The sequence below is a fragment of the Bolinopsis microptera genome, chromosome 8 (assembly GCF_026151205.1).
Source record: "Bolinopsis microptera isolate Bmic1 chromosome 8, MBARI_Bmic_1.0, whole genome shotgun sequence".
Lineage (NCBI taxonomy): Eukaryota > Metazoa > Ctenophora > Tentaculata > Lobata > Bolinopsidae > Bolinopsis > Bolinopsis microptera.
In genome coordinates this window covers 11,022,138-11,044,544 of record NC_087079.1, presented here as the reverse complement: position 1 = coordinate 11,044,544, position 22,407 = coordinate 11,022,138, and the positions used below count along the sequence as shown (strand labels likewise).

Sequence of the window (22,407 nt, the reverse complement as noted above, 5' to 3'; positions counted from 1 at the left end):
AGCGCGCGACCGCCGTAGCCATGTGTATACAAGCGCGTCACGCAGTAAGCGTATACACACGGCTACGTGTAAACGGGTGATACTTGAAAAATATTTTAAAATAATTTTTTGCAAATATTTTACTGTTTACGAGTTGCGAGTATCAACTGCGTTTATTTGGTTCATCAATTGTTGTAGCCTAAAAGTTTTTAACCTGCCGCGCGACGACGCGCAACGCGACGCGCGCCGAGTTGTACTGTACTCGTTTTACATAGCCATGTGTATACGCGTACTGCGTGACGCGCTTGTTTCACAAGTAGAATATATATATATATCTTTTGCCGCCTACGGCGGTCGCGCGCTACTGCAAGCGAGAGGGCTCTGGTTAGAGCAATGTACTCGTCGAGGGTTTTATTTAAACAAATATTTTACGATCTGTGGTTGCGACAAGAATTATTTCATGTGCGGCGCGGCCCAGTAGTGCATCGCGCTACAACACTCCCCTCTATTAGTATTAATAACATTTATAAAGTCGATTTCGAGAGAATTTTAATGAAGACCCTCCCCCTTAATATATAAAATATAATACAATTACATGTCACATATTTGGGTAGTTAAGTTGAATGAAACTTGTGCTACAAATTTGTACGCAGAATTAACTGCGTACTGCTTAGTACTTCTATTTATGCTTGAGGCTGAGCGGTACTAACAACTAATGTTCACGGAGGCTCACGCACGCAATCAATCACAAATAACGAACGCGCGGTTTTTTGGAATCTCTCCATTATATAATCGGATCGCAGTGTTCACGGCCTGTACTGCGCCAAAAACAGAAATATCCTTTAAATTATCTAAATTTAGGCTCTAGTAATTAAGAAATGTGACATGTAATTGTAAGATAACAAGTATACGCAATGCAAATAATTCCACCCTGCTGCGCTGCAGCAGGGCCATCAAGTGAAATGACCACCCTTACGTTTTACTTCGAACAACTGCATGGCTATATAGTTACGGCATGTAACCAGCATGCACTGAGCACTTACAGGAAACCGAAGGATCATTAATCTAACGCCGGCGACGGTTGAGGTGTTATACCACATTTTCTTCGTCCGAAGCTTTGCTGTATTAATCATGTCACATGTACAGCTCCTCATTTAACCATTAACCCTAACACACGATATCTCGAGTATTCGGCTGAGTAGACCGGGGGCTGCATAGGTCCAACGGAACAGATCGTCAACGCGAACGTTGTAGCGCGATGCGTTACTGTGCCGCGCCGCGCACTTAATAAGGCTTCTCACAGCCTTAATAAGGCTTCTCACAGCTAGATCGGCGAGATGCGCTACTGTGCCGCGCCGAGCTGCCATGAATTGACAGCGTCAATTAACGCGAACGACGCTCATCCCATGGCTAGCGGCACAGACGCGGCCATTTCTGTCATATTGTTTTGGCTCTGCTCGGCCATGGCCGAGGAGGGCTATTTCTTCGTCATATTGTTTGGCCCTGCTCGGCCACGGCCGAGCAGGGCCATTCTTAAAAAATGACCCTCCTCGGCCGAATGACCCTCCTCGGCCACGTGAGTATGGTTTTTATTTTATTTTTAAAAATGACCCTCCTCGGCCATGGCCGAGGAGGGCCATTTTTGCGTCATATTGTTTGGCCCTGCTCGGCCATAGCCGAGGAGGGCCATTTTTCGTCATATTGTTTGGCCCTGCTCGGCCATGGCCGAGCAGGGCCATTTTTAAAAAATGACCCTCCTCGGCCGAATGACCCTCCTCGGCCACGTGATAATGGTTTTTTATTTTATTTTTAAAAATGACCCTCCTCGGCCGAATGACCCTCCTCGGCCACGTGAGTATGGTTTTTTATTTTATTTTTCAAAATGACCCTCCTCGGCCACCATACTGCACTCTGGTTAGAGCAAATAAATTATTAATTGACGATTTCAATTCATGGCAGCTCGGCGCGGCACAGTAGCGCATCTCGCCGATCTAGCTGTGAGAAGCCTTATTAAGTGCGCGGCGCGGCACAGTAACGCATCGCGCTACAAATAAATTAGCAAGACTAGCTAAGTAATTACTCCTGCGTGTTAACCAGGTTACTGGGCTTCGCTCAGCCGGTCATTCAGTGGCGCGAAAGTGCAATGCACATGGCAAGGGGAACTTATTTACAAATATATTGTAGGTTTCTAACCTATCAGGACGCGCGCCGAGTATGGAACAAATATTTTACGATCAGTATCACCCGTTAACAAATATATAGAAGACTATAATATATAATAAACTAATGTAAAGCTAAGGAGGACTAAAAAACCAATTGCCTTCGCGCGAAAAGTGGCATGCAACGTATGTCAACAAGTTTTATTTCGGGAGACGTGAAGTCTAAAATGAAAGCTAAATTCGTCTCAAACACACGCTCAGCCTTAAGATCTATTAACAATTACCTAAAAACCAACTACCCATATTGCATATTATTACCGATATCAGGTCTGAAAAATTTAAAGCAAACAAGTCCCCTTACCTGCTGACACGAACTATAACAAAAATTGGTATACGTTAAAACTGGCATCCTAGTTTTAATGAAAACTCTCATCTGTCACATATTTTTCTTTCAGATGATCTCCAAATTGATAAATCATGTCCACTAAAGTGAGTGAGGCTCAAATCACGGAGCTTGTCTTCTTCTTCTCGTTTTAGCCTTGACATCTCAGCTTGACATCATTCAATCGTATCTCAGTAGTTAGTAGTGGTTTGAAATAGTAGTTAAGTGGTTTTAGTAGTAGTTTTAGCAGTTAAGAAAACAAAAATTCAAGAAAACAACAATTTCATTTAGTATCAATTAAAGCAGGCAAAGATATATTTTATGAATATAACTAGCTCGAACTTTAGATTAGATATCTTAAGGGACTTGGAGTAGCAAGAGAGTGACCAGGAGGTATATATATACTTTTAACAAAAATACGTCGAATCGAAAAGAATCCAAGGTGATACAGGATCGGAGAGCGCAGACCGTAAAGTTCACGCCCCCACCCGGTACCCTTGCCTCCTGAATTCTTGGTTGGATAGACATTTATGCAAACTTGGTCGTTTATACTCCAAGTCCCTTTGTTAATAGAAGTAGTATCATTTATGCCTGGAGTTAGCTTCATTCAATAATAACAATATCAATATAATCAATATCAATTTAATCAATATCAATATAATCAATACCAATATCAGACCAAACTATCGAATAAATAAATTACCAAATATTAATTATTAATTCGTTCTGATTACAAATTTATAAACTAGGATATTTAATAATTAAAACATTATAAGTGGTTAAAAACGAGAACTTTGTTGGTACGTAAACCTATGTCTGTTGACATCAGAGACAGTAAAGGTATAAGAAAGGCATTCAATAAAGAATACCCAGGTGTTATTATCAGGAACTGCAGGGTAACTGCTGGGGGTTCCTTCAAGATTGAACTTGATAATCCAGGGGAAACTAAAACGGTGTCAGATAATTGGAAAAGAGATCTGTTTGGTGGTAATGAAGGGGTCGTGTCACCTGATTCTTTGCACACAAGTGGGATAGTAAAACATGTTTATCTTGATGCATCAGAGGAAGATATCAAGAAATCGATCATGGATAAATATGAAGTATCCGATGTAGACTTCTTCAAAAGAAATGGAAACTTTGGCGGAACCATTAAGATGACATTCAACTCCAGAAATCATCTCTTGGAGGTTATGTCAAATAGAATTAAGATCATTGAACAAAGATTCATAGTTGAGGAGTTTAAACCGGTTCCAAGAGTAATAAAATGCAATAGATGCCAAGTATTTGGACACATAGCAAGACGCTGCCGCAGTGAAACTAGCCAATGTGGAAAGTGTGGTGATAAAGGACATGAAACTAATGTATGTGAAAGCTCGTCAAAGAAATGTGTTCACTGCAAAAAGGATGGGCATATTACTGGGGACAAATCCTGTGAAGTGATGAAGCAGAAACTGGATGAAATCAAACAAAGATCACAATATGGATTCTAATGCTACACTTCAACACAATGGATCCACACTATCTACTAAATTTGGTTATAATTTATGTTCTATAAACATCTGTGGGATGTCTGACAGGAGTCGCTTTGCACTAGACAAGTATTGTTATGACAGTAGTATAGATATATTAGCTGTCCAGGAATCGTACACTTCTGATGAACGCAACCTAGATCTCAAGTACATGAATTATGTAACAGATTGCAATTCATCAGCTAACAGAGGTGCAATGATATATGTCAACACACGAAAACTTTGCATAACACCATTAGTTGAAATATCAAAACAATCTAAAAACATTGACTCAGCTTGGAGCATTGTTACCGGGAAGGCATTCAGATTCATTGTGGGCTCAGTTTATCTAAAGCTCAACTATAAAGATGCTGTGAAGGACTTACTGGCTATGCTTGAAAGTGCAAAGAAGTTGTCTACCCAACTGAACGCTAAGGGAGTTATAGCTTTTGGAGACTACAATGCAAGACACCAGATGTGGGGTGATAATACTGAAAACTCTTACGGTAAGCAGATTGCAACTGAACTGAAGTTTCAAGACTATACCATTATTAGTAGTGCAGAACCAACATTCCTATCTGACAATGGAAATAGTTTGATAGACTTTATGATTACATCCACAGCAACTGAGCATCTATTTACTGATATGAAAACAGATATCGATGCAGAACTATTCTCAGGTGCTCCAATACGTGGGCATGTGCCTATTTTATCATCAATAAAAACAGCATGTGTTGAAAACTCACCAGCACCCCCTAAGATGAAAATTGACTTAAGCTCAATCGACTGGGCAAAATGGTCAGATTATATTGAGGATGATCTAATAGCAAAGAAAGCAGACTTCTTTGACAGTGATGCTACATCTCAATGGGACACCATCAACTCAACAATCCATGCAGCAACATCTAAGTTTGCAACACACAAGAAATCCACCCCACATAGCAAACCTTACTGGACAGATAGACTTACTCAAATGTCTAAAGCACTTAGAGACGCAAAGAGATTATATATGAAACGTAACACCTTGTCGAACAAAGCTGCCCTAGATCATGCCAAAGGTTTGTTTGATGAAACTAGGAAAAAAGAGTGTCAAAAGTTCATTTTAACGAAGACTAACAATCTCAATGCCTCCCAATGTACAAAGTTTTGGAAAGAATTCAATCGGATGTTTTCTAAAAAACGTGACAACAAGGTAGAGCCCTTCAAGGAAGCAAGTGGTGATCTTATCACAGATTCTAAAGACATTGAAGAAATACTATTTGATAGCTTCTTTGCAGGTAAACATTTGCTGGAAAAAGGAACAGATTTTGATGCAAAGTTCTATGAAGATGTCAACAGAATCTATAAGGAATGTCTTGAATCTAATGAAAGTGAGCCCCAAGACTCTACCTACACAACCAATGATGAAGAGGATATGCTAAATGGGGAGATTACTAAAGCTGAACTTCAACACTTCTTCAAAAATTATCAAGCAGCAGGAAAAAGCTTTGATAACTTTGAATTCCATCCCGTAATGTTTAAAAAATTGGGAGGAACTGCCTGTGAATGTATTCTTGCATTGTTGAATTCATGTTTGAAGACTGGCCACTGGGTTTGGGATATTGCTGATGTAATATTTCTCAAGAAGGAAGGCAAAACTGACTACAGCAAGGCAGGATCATATCGACCGATCTCTATAACATCCTATATTGGTAAGGTGTTTGAACAAATAATTGCTAATAGATTAGAAGAGCACCTTAGAAAGAAGGGCCTAAGCGATGAGTATCAAGAAGGGTTCACAAAAAAGCGCAACACTGTTCGTTATCTAAACAGACTGGATAATGATGTTCGTAGTCACCTTCAGAAGAAATACACGGTCATCTGTCTCTTTATAGATTTTGAAAAAGCTTTTGATAGTGTTTGGAAAAAAGGTCTCATGAAAAAGTTGTCCGACTTTGGAGTATCCGGAAGTATGTGGAGACTTATAAACAGCTTTCTCTTCAACAGAAAAGTTCGTCTTGTATTCAACAACTATACTGGCTTCATTAGAGCATGTAGAGAATTTGGACTACCACAAGGTTCAGCATTGTCTCCAATTCTATTCAAATTCTTTTTGCATGACCTTGCACAGGATCTCACCCTCAACCCAGATATAGGGGTTTTCAAGTTTGCGGATGATGGAACATTAAGGGTCAGAGGTGAAACAACACACCAGTGTCTTCTCAATCTACAGATGACATGTTATGCTATCTATAAATGGAGTATAACATGGAGAATGATAATAAACTGTGATCCCGGAAAAACTGAACTAATTGGATTTGGAACTGCAGAAAACGATGAAACGCTTCTTCCATTGTCATTTCGTCTTGGTAGCAACGAGATCAAGTTCGTCGAAAAGACCAAAGTACTAGGCTTGATAATGGATAGAAAGCTCACCTACATCGAGCACGCAAAGGATATTAACAGAAAGATACTTGGCCGGTGGGCTACAATATGCAAGTATACAAACCGCAACTGGGGATTCAGACAACATGTCATTGTAAGGCTAATTGAAGTTCTCATATATTCACGGATCCACTATGCTGGAACTGTCTGGATCAATAATAGAAGTATCAAAGTAATTGAAAGCGCTTGGTATAGGACTATAAAAGCAGCTTTGGGTGCAGTGTTCAATGTAAGACTAACTACAGCTGAAATGATACTTGGTGTGTTGCCACTCAACATATCAAACAAAGTGAACTCAGTGAAGCACATCCTTAAACTGAATATATTCCCGAATAAAGAGGATCCACTGAAACACCTTATTGATGACCAAATGAAATCAGGCAGTTACAGCGCACTAACTGGAAAGGTAAAAGATGTATTTCAGTTTCTATTGTGGAAATCTTCGATACTTCCTGAACACTTCACTCATGAGGATCTAAAAATCATAAATAACCATGATCTAGAAAAAATCACCAGTCTATCAATAAAAGGATGCAGCTACAGTAAATCAGTGATGAAACATTACAGTGAACAGCTTTGGCAATCGTCCATAAACAGCCAGTACCAGCTGGAAGGGTATACAGAGGCACCTACAGTGAGCGCCACAAAGCTCAAGTTTCCGCCCAAAACATCAAGGCAACTTGAAACCTTGTTTCTAAGCTTTTTCTATCCGAACAACATAATGAATGAATTTCTACACCGCTTCAAAAGCAGTAAATTTGATTCTCCACTGTGTGATTGTAGGCGAGGGGCTCAAAATTCACTTCACCTGCTTACCGACTGTCCTGATGTACAAGCAGATAAAAGGAACAAAATGAGTGAGCTTCTTGAAAGACACCCTTTCCACAACATCAAAAACCAAGGCTATGGTGGGAACTCAATGTTGATATCATGGAGCAGACTTCGTGAGTTCTTTGATCTAGCACTGGAAATAACAAAGGATGCAGAAGAATTCCTTCGAATAGAGATAAAACTTTAAACAGTTGATTATATTCCAACTACCATAACTACACCATCCCTATGATTAGTGAGCCGGGTTCAATGTTAGACCGGACGAAGCATATATTTCATGAGCCGGGGTCAATGTTAGACCGGACGAAAATATGGCTACATCTCAACAGTGGATAACACAGCAGAGGTTCTATTACAGTTAAATTCTGTTACCTGAACTCAACTTAACAGTTCTAATATTATAGCATATACTATAATATTATAAAGATATTTTGTGTCAAAATGAGGCTGTTTAATCATTCTTACACACCAAAGGTTGTTGTGTGTTTTTAAGTAATTTATTATTGTTAAAAAGTTTATATTGAGAATTTTATACAGTAGGGTAAGGCACGTAATTTTGTCAGGGTACCTAATTTTGTCATTTTGCTCTGAAAAACTGCCTCGGCTCGGAATTTCAGCTTGAAAGAAAAGGTTTGTGTATAAAAAGAAAGCTTAGACTTTGCTGAAACTGCTCCTACAAAGTTTAAGTTTCTAGCTCTTTTGCATCTGTGTCAAAAATGAAGGCGAAACTGTTAACCCGAAAAATAAATAAGATCCTTAAAGTTTTCTTAAGGAATTTTCAAAATTTTGATTTATTGCTATTTCAAAAGTAATTGAGCTAGATTCATGCCATTGCATATTTCAAATATCTTCTACAGCAGAAGTATACGTACAAATTTTCAAGTCTCTAGCGCAATTATTGTTAGAGTTACAGAGGGTGACAAAATTAGGTTCGATTTTGCCAAAAGTACCTAATTTTGTCAAAAAAATCGACCTTTCTCAAATTTCTTGTAAATCACAGATTGTGTTGAAAATGGCCTTATACAACTATTCTGAAGTTTTTTTGCCCATAGGATATGTATAAGGCACTTATAATAGCATTTAAACACTTATAATAGCATATTTTCGCCGAGAAATATACTGTAATTCTGGGTTTTAAAGAGCTATTGGTAAATATAGTTTCGTGAATCAGTAACCAATATTGATTCATGCTTCATAGAAAGTTTTCAAGATGCCAGTGGTTTCAGGGGCATTTGGGGGCTATTTTCTAAGATTAGATACCCAAAAAGTGTCATCTTTTCATCAAGCTACAAAACTATGAAAACATCATATCTTTGGGATTTTTGAGGTCAATGTTGGTAAAAAAGCGCTCGAATGATGCATCCAGGACCCAGGTAGTCTAAAATACCGAGAAACGGTTACTTTTTGCACAATCTTCAAGTGACAACATTAGGTTCGGGGTGACAAAATTAAGTAAAGTCACCTAATTTTGTCATTTTTTCAAAATAATTTTTTTGAACATCTTCAACCCCAGCAATTTCGATCATTTTTGTGTTAGAACTTGCCTAGACTGTCTACTATAACATGGTGGAGGTTTCATCTAAATCGGAATTTCAGACGAGGTTAAAACCCATGGTTTATATCAGGCAGTCGGAAAATTACCAAAAATGACAAAATTATGTGCTTTACCCTAGTCTATAGACCAATTAAATTATTTACCGGTCACATATATATGCGGTTTTAAGAATTATATAATGACATTGAACGAACTTATTTATTGCGAATTTAAAGGATTGCTAGTATTTTATGTATTTGTTTTCACTTCTGCACGTTTAGGCAGTTGCTCTTGTGACCAGAGTTTTAGAGTTATATATATATATATATAAAAACGCCCAAAATCGATCTGAGAGTCGATCATGATAGTAATAACTTAAAGTTAGGTGGTTTAAGTTTCCGTTTGTATGGTTATTAATATTAAGGTTCATCAAGCCAATCCTAGTATTATCCCCGTGTATTATTATATATCCCCGTGTCATCTTCAGCTTTTAAATACTGAAACACTGAATAGGATGAAAATCTGATATTTTTAAATTTTAAATTATATATTTATATTATATTAGCGCCAAGAGAACCATTGTTGGACGTGAGGAGAGTGATATATAATATATCATCTGATATTTTTTAAATAGCAAAGTGTATATACATATGCATTCAATTAAATCAAGTGATGCAATTGGCAGAGCAGAATACACAGGTAACGGAAATTATTCATTGCTACCAATATTATATGAAATATCAACAATCAACTATATACACATCTACTCCATCATAGGGGCAGGGATGAGGTTGTAATAGACTTCTGATAGAGGGGTCTCATATTTGTTGTCTTTTTTTCTTGCCTCTGTAACCTCGTAGAGCAATGAGCGTCATTCTTAACATTGCGAATCTTATTCTAATCCTCACATGCCTTACCACATTGTAATGTCTCTCTTTTTCCTGGCTATAAAGTATGAGGTCCACTAGTCTGTTGACAAACCGCTTGCACTCTTTAGACATGCCTCCAGATGTGAGGATACAGCGAGGGTGAAGGTGACCCCCACATTCAACACTTTCTCCAAGTACTCATCCTTCTTCTTCTCGTTGTCTTCATACACTTCTTGAAGAGTCTTGATAAGTAATTGGGGTGTGTAATCCTTATGTAAAATGGAGTCCAAACTCCTCTAGCAAATACATCAAACAGAGCTTGGACACCTGTTATAGTCTTGGGGTAGAGACATACCTCTGATATTTTGAATTTGAAAATTCAATTAATTATTACATATTAATCGAGCGTTACATTTCAGCCATGTTAAATTACAATGACATTATTTTGACATACAACTAATGGACAAATGGTTCCGAAATATAAGTTGTATACTGTGTGGCCAGATGAAACTAACTAAACTAGAAAATTAACTTTATCATTATATAATTAGAATTAGAATTAGAATTAGAATTAGAATTAGAATTAGAATTAGAATTAGAATTAGAATTAGAATCAAATTTACACAGCAATACAATAAATAAGAATAAAAAATAATTTAAGAAGCTTCAATATGCTGTGCAAGACATTCAAGTTAGTCGAAAACTGTTAGCAGAACACCCTTCTAGGGACGAATACTTAATTCGGCCGAATTAAGTATAATTATATACTTTTAAAAATTGAGATGCAATACAATAAAATCAAACCGACACTTCATGGAATTTTGTTCGTTGAACACTAAAAAATTGTTTCACTAATTTTTTCTCAGATATTACATTCAGTTTATCAATATGTTGAATGTTTATCAACATGTTAAATGTCAATGTTCTTAGAAATCCTGCAGGGTGTTCATATCATAATGACCTATTGTTTCTTGAGATTGCTTTTTATCTCATCTTATATCTGATCATCACACCTTTTGTAGCTGACTGATAAGAAAATCATTATATGCTGTTCTTACAAAGAAAACGAAAGAGATACTCTATACTCAATGATCCAGAGAAAAAAGAAGACTTTTCAATAGGTCATGTTAACCATGCCTTTGTAGGTAGCTTAGGTAAGTCTTATTCTTTTCAAAACCCCTTTCAAACGGGATCAATAGAAATTTACCCAAGAAAACATTTCAACTATGCGACTCATAAATAATATTCCAATCTGGATTTTACATGAACTCATTCTTTTGTTCTGTATTATATTACGTAATTTCCGGATGAGAATATAATTTATTAGTAGCATTTTTAAATATTTCTGGTAATCAAAGTGTTGCTACAAAGAAAGACAATTATTGCTCTATTTGGAAAAGGGAATGGTCGACGTTCCAATTTAACTGGCAGCATCATATTTATGGTCTCAAATTATTTATTGTAAAATAATGTTTAGATTGTGTTACATAGTACCTTTGCATTTAAGAATATAATGTTGGATATATGCATGATTAGTCAGTTTGTGGCGATCATTGATTCATTATAAATGTTGAATCCAGCCACTGTGAGCGGGCTGAAAATGTGATACATCTCATGAGTGCGACCTAAAATAGATTGATTGTTCTGAAAAGATGCTCATTTATTCTTGCAATATTGCTCAAATTCATTCTCAACCGTTCTCAAAGTTTCGTATGATAATATTTGATTGGTGTCGCCACCAATCTGCTGAGTCAGTAGTATTGAGGGCAAGGTCTGCTGTTGTTTTAAAATGGTACCTGTCTACAATTAAAGTAGAGTACGTGGAGTCTGCATAATTAATATCCTGGCATAATGTTGTAGGTGGTACAGCCATCTTCTCCTAAATTTACTGCCTTGTAATTAGCATAACATCGTTTAATTGTTATGAGTAAACTAGCATTTAATATCTTTTACATTTGCTTAAATTTCCGGTGGGTGTGTTTTGAGGTAGAATTTGTAGCTTGTTTTAAGATTCTCGGATCAACCTTATAATGACCTGCAATTTGGCTAAAACTTGTCGTTTGAATTAGTCCAAATTAGGATGCAACAAAGCTTTATAGTTTTTAGACGATGTGACAAAAGAACTGACATCTATTTGTACTGTGAGTCACTGTAGTGGGACAATTTTATGTTGGCGGTTGAGGTCACTGAAAATTGGACGCTGTTATAAATATTTCTATGGATTCTTATCGGTATGTGCCCATCTCAACCTTCGACTTAGAATCGTCCCACAGCAGACGCGAATACTTTCTATCGTAATTATACTGTCTCCTGCTTGTAAGGAGGAAATATCTTTTAGTTGGAGGTGACACCACATTTTTACTGGCTCTCTATTCTAGAGTCTTGATTGGGTTGCTATTCTGAGCTGAGTAATGGGTTACTATTTTGAGCACAAGGACTGAGCACAATGGAAGGTGCTAAAATGTTATTGTATTTATCTTACAGAGCGTAGCGAGTATAATGTATTGAAATCCCCCACCCGGAATATCATTTCAAACAGGGATAAATTGAGAGTATGATTGTCAATTGATTAGATTTCATCCTTTTTGCCATATCTGGTTTCTAAGGGACGAGCTCCCACACTTAACAGTGTTCAAACAAATCATCACCTCATTACCATCGACAACTTGTATCTAAAGAAAACCTGTTACAAGTGTAGCAAACTTAGACCTCTGAAGTCTGAAGTCTGAAAGAAGACCGAAATTTGATATTTTGGGATTGGGGAACTGAAAAACTCTTTGGGCAATTTAACGTATAAAACGGTCAATATCCTCTTCTCTCCGCCAAACCCTCTGGTGATAGATGAATTTAATTTCACAACCTCACTACCTCAGTTTTTTAATTTGTTTTCCTAATCGGAAATATTAAACGATCTTCATGATAATGTAGATTTTAGTTTTCCAATGAGGCTATGAGAGGATAGATCACCTAATGATTATGTGTAATAAATAATCTGAGATCGTAATTACAGTCGGAAACTGTCCATTAGATGAAAAATAGGGCTTCTTATTGAATAAGTTCTTATGTACGTACATGTTACTCATGAGTCGCTTTAGATGGTTTGAACTGAATCTTTGGGTTTTGAGTTCTTTATGGCTATAAAGCGATGTATAAATTCCTACTTATTATTATTATTATTATATTACATACTTCATGTTTTGTTCCAACAAGTTGAGCCTGGATAAGTGTAACCGGCCGCGTATCGCACTCAACTAATTATAATGGAGCCAAGGGTGTTTTGAGTAATTGTTTTGAATACCTAATTGTTTTCGATAATTGTTTTAAGACATAAGCAATTTAATTGCATAGCCCCTTGCAAGAAAAATCCCTCCTTCAAATGCGATGTCTGACTATAAAGTCTGGCTTCATGGGAATAATTTGTATTTCTAATAACAAAATATTTCAGATGACTTAGGACTAGCTCCCATTCATCAGTTGGCAAGGGAAGGCGACAAAAAGAGGGTCAAAAAATTAACCAAAGCTCACCGAGGATTTAACTTTCTGCGGCTCAAGTAAGTTTCGGTTACATTACTTATTTGAATCATTCAGAGTTCTTGTATTCCATGAAAGATCCCGAATGTCTACTTAGTATATTATAAATTAGTGCCCACTTGCCAAACCTTAAAACAGACATACGTTTAGCTGCACTTAGAAACCCTCTGATTACAAATGCCACCCGCCCTTTTTTCTAAATTCTTTTCATACTTTTTGGCGCCGAAGAACCCCTTGCTAATGCGCTCCTCAAGTCTTTGGGTGCTTTTTAGACATCTTAAATTTGACGCTAATTATGCATGCTGATTGGGTCGGTATTTAAGTTGTGATTAACAGCTTATCTTCATTACGAACAAAAAAACAAAAACGGAACTTTAGGTTTTCTGTTGATATGGAAACTCAAATGAAATACACAATGAGACATGAGTATTAGACTCCGAAACTCAAATTATTTGATTAAATTGATTTAATCAAATAATCAAATAATTGATGTAAATAGAACAAGCATTTAACAAAACAGAGTCCGGTTTTTATTTCTAATACTTGGAATTTATTGAGCACCAATTTCATGACTAGAGTTATAATGAAGAACCTCAACCTTACTGCTTTCATCCACATTCCACTGGACAAGGAGTTTATAGAGGTTCGAGTGAATTTTAAAATAGATATTCCCAAGACTGGAAAGTTAAATCGTAGCCAAGTTCCAATTGGATTAAAATTTGACAGGACTTCCTTACCGTTAACTTCTGACATGAAAATCCCGGAGGTTTCGTTAAATTTGGCATTTAAACTTCAGTATTCAATGTGGTGGAACCACATCAGCAGGGAAGGCAATTAAATTATTGGGCTATTTTATCAACTTCCTCTAAGTTCTAAGTTAATAAAATGAACTTAATAAGTTTGAATTAACTCTTAAAGTTTCTCTCTATTTCGTCTGGTCTGGAACCCTGGCTCTGAACCTGCTTTACCGTCAGTAACATTAATAGTTAGCAAAGGAGTCTGCACAGACGGCGTTGCAGACAAAGTCAGCTCTGACACACACTGCAAGTGCAATGTTTTAACCTCCTACTCACCAGACATCAGCACATCTAGTTTGTACAGTGAACAGTTCCTCTCATAGCTGGGTACTTAGTAGTTACTGTTTGTTAAAAATGGATACATTTTCCTGGTTACGTCCTGGAAAACCTGACAAATCACAAAGTCTAGCGTCAACATGTCTCTTAACACTCCAGTTTTTGCAGTCGAAAATTAAGTAATCGCCAAAACCAGCCGGCCAATGTGTTACACTAAGTTCTTAAATTTCAAAAGTTGAGCTAGGAAGGCGGTCTGGGAGCTTAGCAGGGGTGGAAATTGCAATTTTTGCAGTGACCATATTTTTAATTATATGGAGCGATATTATTATATAGTGCCCCAAAATGATTATCATAAGTTCTATTTCAGTTTATCTAGACTCTAGAGTCGGATGATGTTATCTGCCCAATCCCAGTCCATTAATTAGAAATATAGGGGATAGAACTATAATGCAGGGAATATAAGTATGATAAAGAATTATATAGTTGCAATAATAATATAGGGAGTATAACAGCTACAAAGCTATAACTCTAGATTTTAACAAGTTTGAGACAAGTTAAATTGTTAAAGATTTATTAACCCTGACACTGCTAGCATATGGTTGTGTACCAAGTGGGGGGGGGGGGGGGGGACATGACACCCCCCCCCCAAGTGGAGCCTCACTAGATTATTAGTATACTCTGTAACACTCAGGGAACTTATCTGATATCTCATTATAATATATTATGTTTTACAATATTATCTTGTAACACTTTGACTTAAGCTGTTTTCGATGGTCTTATTAGGCCAATGCTTTTCAGCTCATTGTTTGGAATGAGAATAAATAACTGAATAACAAGCCCAAATATGACTTGCTACCATGGCGCTGGATCATAAAATGTTATCTTTAGTAATGGAATATTTGTTCTCATAGAATTATTGGCTCTGAGAAACGCGTGAATGTACATTATATTATGATATTATATTTTTGTATCGAATCTCATAATATGTAGGATCAATCTGCTTACTTTATGCTAATATTAGATTCAAACAACAAATCTAATACAATTACGAATAAAAGTATCTATTTTAAGAATGCGTCGACTTGAAATGTTCATGATCAGTGCCTAATAAGCGTTACTTTAGATACTATTCTAGCTATCGGAATATTTTTAAATTCCTCGCCTGCCAAACACATTTAAATATGTAATGTTATCGGATATTTAAATGAAAACACGTACAAGATGTGTAACAAACTATGACAACCGTTAATAACTGTTAATAACCGTTCAAAGATATCCCAAGTTCCAGTCATGTGGAATGTTTAAAATTCGTTATCAAATAGATAGTGGAGGAGGCGTCAACGGACTCGCCATTAATTGGAGAAATTTAGGTTTACGCCCCTATCGGCTATCTGCTAATCACGAGGGTCATTTATTTAGAATAACCAATAAATAGTTGGCATTCTAAAAATATTCGCCTGACATTATACCGAAAATAACTTTATACTACCCTGCCAAATAGCTATAGCAGTGAATAGAAGTAGAGGCTAACTGTTTACACCGCAGCAAAGTGGATATTGTGTTAGTATCTTAGTATTGTCCTTCATCAAGCAATGAGGCACCGCTTAAAAACCCTCCTGACACTTCTCTCCCAGATCTAAATGTGGGAGTGTGGCAGCCCACTACGCCGCAGAACATGGACACGTAGATCTATTGAGTTGGATCTACAAATACGACAGACACAGCCTTGATCAGGAGGTTGGTGCATTTCCTTCATTACTTTGCCGGTTTCTGTAAAGTACTTTTGTAGCGAGTTTTGTCTCAGCGGATTAAGATTCCGTTTCTTGTTGGCTTCTTCAGGAACAGCGGCGCGAGGCAGCCGCCATTGACCGCCATAGACCGTCAGCTATTTAGTTAGAACCGCCTCACACCTCTTTTTCTCGTTTTAATTTTCCCGGATTATTGGTTCTCCGGGAGATCAACACTGAATTCTGGTAGTTTTAGTAAACTCTAACAATATCCAATGTGTGATGGTATTTATAAAGTTATAAGATATTGTGTTCTAGAAGATGTGACTTATTGTTGACACTCACTTTTACAGGACGAGAAAGGAATGACACCTCTCCTTATGGCAGGTAAATACCTCGTTATCTTATCTAGGGTGTGTACTGTGTTTATTAAAACTTAGTTACTACTAGTTACTTAGTTACTACTAGTTACTTAGTTACTAGTAAGATGCTTAGTTGCTTAGTAATAGTAGCCAAGTTTACAAGCGACTTAGTGACTTATTAACATAGTAAGTTTCCAATATATTATACATACCACTAGCCGGGTAGTAAATATAAGTCCGGTAAAAACAACATATAAGCTGAGCGGCGCGTACTATAAGAGTATAAGCCTGCCTCTAATTCGTCCACCATGTGGCAAAAACACTCCCGTCTATTCTAATCAATGTACTATGTTGTCCGATGTATTGCAGCATTGAATTCAACATCGAATTCAGCTATTATTTATTAATCAAGCTTTGGATTTAAAACTTTTATTATCTGCAATCTGTTCTCTTCGCAAATTTTCTCACAGCGTGGAATATAATCATAACAAGGAAAACACTTGAGACTATCAAGCTAGCCGTTAGTGTTAACTCTCATTTTAACAGTTCCGAACTGTTACAGCCTGTCAGGCGGGAATTTAATTAATTAATTAAAAGAATTTATCATTCTCATGATTCTCCGGAATAATATGGATTCGTTATGTCTCGATATTTCTCTCTAAATAGCTACAATTACGTGCATGGCGGGGCGTCTCCTACCAAGATAAACTAACACTGTTCCGATAAGTAACCCTGCTCCTTTACTCAGTTTTAAGCCTCTTGTGGTTATTTTAATATCATGTTTAGGAGATTAAGGTTAAAATTGAGGTATGTGAATTGGGATAGGATTAGAATTAGGATCATTATTTTCAACTAAGCTAAACTAATCTAATTACTTAGTAAAACTAATCTGGACCAAGTGAAGCATAGCTACTACTACCACACCATGGAACCAAATGTGTTATCAGGACCTTCAGCAGCTTGCTCAGCTTGATCTGATAATTGGGTCGAACACCATTGTACTGGGAGCAAAAACTAACTTTCCCGAGTGTACAAAAATTAGTAACATGTATTATATTTAGTCACACACCAACATTATTTATGCACATAAAGCATAAGCCACAGCCATGACCACGCTAATAATTTGAACTGTCTTTGACGGTCCGTATTTAAAGGGCTTCAGCGGGGGTTTGCGACGAGACTTTAAACAGGGTGTCTGTCAAACCAGTAACAATATGTGTCAGTGTGTTGCCATCGTGTCAACAACAACGGCACAATATCCTCTCAAACCATAGCTAGCCGGACTAATGCATTTAACCTGTATTTATGGGTGTATCGGTGTGTATCAAGTACTGAGTTGAGCTATCTGTTCGAGTCATTGATTTGTGTATATCACGTGGCTGGTTCCCAATGGTGTGGTGTCTTTAGTTCCGCTCTCACCTCACGCCCACGTGTTAGATCTATAAGATCACGTGGTTACCATGATCACGTGACCCCTGACTCTGACGAATGATCTTATATAAGCCAGTGCTCGGGTGTACAGCAGATATATAGCTCAGCAGTTGAAGTCAAGTTATTGCACTCAACACAGGATGTGTTGACAACCCCAGCTACAGTCCGCTAGCCCTGCTATCCCCACTGGCCGCTGTGCTGCTGACTTTATATGGACATGTCAAGGGGACACGTTAAATTGTTAACTGTTATTATGGGGACATGACTGGTTGTGGGGTATTGATAAGGTATTGATAAGGTGTTATCTCTACTTATTGGATTGTTTATCAGGTCAGGTGACGCTGATAATGTTTAACTCTGAGATGTGATAAGTTCATTATACGTACATACATAAATAACCTAAAGTCCTAAATGTAAAATATGTGACAGTATCATGAGTCTTTTACGTAGTTGCCTACAAAAACGTCGGGGAATGTCCATATTTGGCGAAGGATACCTGCTAATTTGGGTTTGAACCTATATGGACTTAACTACGGGGTGGAGTTCATATTTAATTAATTCTTAGACGACTCGAATTCTAAGCAAGATAGTTTAAGTGTATAACAGAGCCAAGACATTGTAACCTTGACTATTATTTTAACTTTTTGAGTCCAAGAATCTGCTGATATGACTTCTATCTGATCATGTAACATGTAATAAAAAACAGAGTTTTGGATGAAGGAAGAGATTATAGACTCATACTGGTCTGTGACCCTTTGTGTAAAAGATGAATCTATTATAACAACAAGAAATGCGGCCGATTTTCTTTTGTGGATGGCCGCTCAATTTCCCGATCCGTGATGGCGTATTTATCATATTCCATACAACCTGGGGACGGCCCAGTCTTTACTGTTTATATAAACATGCAAATATGGCGAAGTGACATGCCGACTGCCGAGCGCCGCCCAGTTAATATAATTCTATATTGAATTTGAAAATCGTGTATACTTCTATGTAACCATATGTTTATTGTTTATGCAACCTGACACGGATCTGTGCAAAATAGTAATACTGACTCAAAATAATAATAATATGCTATTGCTATCAATTAGTGCCTATTGAGATACGTACATGATGAAATTAATAATGTACTTGGTTGGTTCAGCGCCGCGCGCCAACAATTATATAATTCAGATTATCACGCAAAATAACTTTGCGCAGGTAGTCACGTGGGCGATAACAGTGCTCGCAGGCACGTAAGCACGCACGCACGCACGCACGGTCGCAAAGCTACCATATACAAAAAAAACCTCGATCGCTAACCCTTGTCCTTGACTCTTTTGTGCCTTCGGCACGAGTCATGGATCGGGAAAAAATAATTGATAGCAGTAAAATAAGTTTGAAATATTTGATTTCTTGTAATCTCTGTGTAGGTATAAAATGAGAACTATTTTGGAACTGTTTGGGGTGGGTTTGTTAGCTGGACTCATTAACAAGTTAGTTCAATTAGTGTCTTGAATACCGTCCTTGTGCTGAACTAACTATGGAGACCCTGTGTCTGTGAGCTGTGATTTTAGTGAGCGGAATCCCAAATATGTGATCTGATCACATGTGCCAAAAGTCAAAACACATACCCCAATTCTCAATTCTGGGTTGTGTCCAGTTGCAGTATTTTGACTCAACTTCAATTCGAAGTCAAACAGAGAGATAAATAGTATCCGGCCGTTGGCAAGAACATCCGGACCTTGGTTGTCCCTCTTGCTTACGTTTCCGTTGCATCACTTATAAATTTAGGTCTTAGGATTCCTATGTTAGGAGTTGGTCCTGAATAGTTTACTATCATTTATTAAAGTATTAAGGTATTCTAGTATTAACATACTAAAGTACTAAAGTATTCACAATGAAATTGTATGGCTTCATAGGTGTTGGCCTTCATCCCTGTTATTTTGACTCAAACTGTCGTAACTGCACGTGTCAGTGTTCTAATAACACTATCGGAGGTCTTTTGATCGTATAATATAACTTATATTCAATATAGAAATATAAAATATTTTATAATATAACTTTATACTTATATTTAATATAGAAATATAAAATATTGTCATCTAAAGAAGTAATAGTGGGGGAAGTTTCGGGAAGTTTAGTGACCAATTGCAGTTAGACGTCACGGAAACAGCCTCCCAAGATCGACTGGTACGGGCAGGTAGTAGGGGATCTTAGTGACATTGCACAATCTCTCCTGTACATCTAGTGAAACTAATACCTTACAACAAATCATGCATTGTAATATTGTGATTGGACGGAGAGAGAAGCTTTATGTAACATTTGTTATAGAGCAAGGGCTTTATAATAATATATTGAAGTTTTAGCCCTCTGTTACTTAGTTAGTGATATTATTGTGATAACTGGAACACAGTTATGTACATAATAATGTGTTATTATGTGTTTAATGAGAATAGAATAACATTAATGAGTAACATTAATGAGGGTTACACACAAAGCACTTGTGGGTGTTTTAAATATTACGGTATTGCGTAACTACCGGCCGACAGAACATGATCTTACCCTAGTTAATACTCAATATGATAAACTGATGATAAGAAATGTGACCTAATCCTCTCCCAACACCCCACATCTCAGTTTATTGCAGTACAATGTAAGTGTCAAGAACAGCACTAGAAAGCAAAATTAGACAGTTCCTATGCTAGGACCCTAGAATTCTGTAGAAATCTGTTTAAACTCCCCCTGGCTACCAAGTCCAGGATACATATCTCCCTGCCAACAACCTGGCAGAATATGTTCCAGCAATGTAGAACTACCATTTACTGCACTGAACAGGGCTCTCTTGTACGCGATAAACATAATATCTGGTTCTGTATAGTCACGTGACAGGTAATTCAAGTCACGTGACGTCACGTGATAAGTCACGTGACGTCACGTGATAAGTCACTCTTTGTAGAAAGTGCCTGACAGGTATATTAGTTTATTGTAAAGGATTGACGAGGGTTAATTATTGAGAGGAAGTGCTGCTGGGGGGATGTTTGAGGAATACGTCAGTAACACGAGGGTCGAGGGAAGTTTCTGCGAGATCGAGGGATGAGTGGGTGTTTGGATGGAGTTGTCAAACCTTGTTTACAGATTACATAATTTTAGTTAGTGTTATGTTGCTCTTAGTTACGTAGTACTATCAACTCAGGGCTGTCAGAGTTACTTAACAGCTAATTTTTAGTTAAGCTCATGCAAACCATAAAAGTATCTTACATTAAATCATTCTCTTCGTGTGTCCGTGTGTGTAAATGCGGAGAACAATCCACTCACACGTCAAACTCTCACTATCTTTCTTACTCCTTTCTAACTTACATGTTTTCACTTGACAGTCACGAGGCGTGACATCATTACACGTGATCTGATGTCATGACACCTGGTGGGATCTAATGGAGGATTCTGGATTTGTTTCTAACTTACAAGTTTTCACTGTTTCTCTGCGCGTCTTTGGACTATCTACCAAATATCCCTGGTGAGGAGTGACGTAAAACTTGAAACATATTCTCGCACTTTGTAAATGTGAACGTTAACCAAGTGATTACAGCCAATACTGCTGTAGATAACACACCTGCAAATTGTGTTAACTACCACACGTACAAATTGTGTAAAATACCGCATGTGCAAATTGTGTAAACTGTTGCTATTTTCTGACCTCGCCCATACCGTAGTAATGTTATTTGAGGTGGTAAAAGGCAACCACGTCAGCCTCCGTCATATCCAATGGGGCACCCTTTATAAAATACTGCAAGGTTGTGAAATGTTGGAGTCAGGACAATGCAGAGGACCCTCCAACCATTACAGCAGTACAGTAATACTACAGTTCCACTCTGCTCCTATTGTCTGGAGGCTACAGTTGGGGTTGTAGTGCACGTTAATGCTGCTCTATTTCTGATTAGTCCATGTTTCTCTGCCAACTGTAGTACTACCATTGCGCACTGTACGGTGTACAGTAGCGCTGCAGTTGCTGCTCCTTGACTACTACACTACAGATGCTCTGTGACACCAATTGTCTACAATTGAGACTGTGGATATGACTTGGGACTGTAGACTGTAGAGTGTAGAACACCATGTCTGTGACTGTAGTCTTTAGTCTGTGGCTGTAGTCTGTGACTGTAGTCTGTGGCTGTAGTCTGTGACTGTAGTCTGTGACTGTAGTCTGTGTGTGTAGACTGTGACTGTAGTCTGTGACTGTAGTCTGTGACTGTAGTCTGTGACTGTATAGTCTGTGACTGTAGTCTGTGACTGTATAGTCTGTGACTGTATAGTCTGTGACTGTATAGTCTGTGACTGTATAGTCTGTGACTGTATAGTCTGTGACTGTATAGTCTGTGACTGTATAGTCTGTGACTGTATAGTCTGTGACTGTATAGTCTGTGACTGTATAGTCTGTGACTGTATAGTCTGTGACTAGTCTGTGACTGTAGTCGGGGCTACACGTTAATGTTGCTACTGTCTCACTGATTACTTCATGTAACTCTGCCAAGTCTCTAGCATATGTCATCATATTAGGCCGTTACATACTGCAGAACTGGCCCCAGTAAGTGTGCAGTATTTGCAAGGAGTTTGCAGCTCT

The 22,407-nt window shown here is 37.6% G+C and overlaps 2 protein-coding genes across 2 annotated transcripts in view; both read left to right on the top strand.

Annotated features, from left to right (window-relative positions):
* The window catches only part of LOC134819637 (Golgi-specific brefeldin A-resistance guanine nucleotide exchange factor 1-like), a 391,238-nt gene that overhangs the window by 245,105 nt on the left and 123,726 nt on the right, over positions 1-22,407 (top strand). The window lies entirely within an intron of this gene.
* Positions 10,702-22,407, top strand: part of LOC134819244 (espin-like) — a 42,278-nt gene continuing 30,572 nt past the window's right edge. The window contains exons 1-4 of the mRNA XM_063829068.1: positions 10,702-10,840; positions 13,132-13,237; positions 15,925-16,027; positions 16,371-16,404. Of these exons, the coding sequence (XP_063685138.1) occupies positions 10,732-10,840; positions 13,132-13,237; positions 15,925-16,027; positions 16,371-16,404 (352 nt within the window). The 5' untranslated portion in view covers positions 10,702-10,731. The remainder of the gene's footprint in view (positions 10,841-13,131; positions 13,238-15,924; positions 16,028-16,370; positions 16,405-22,407) is intronic.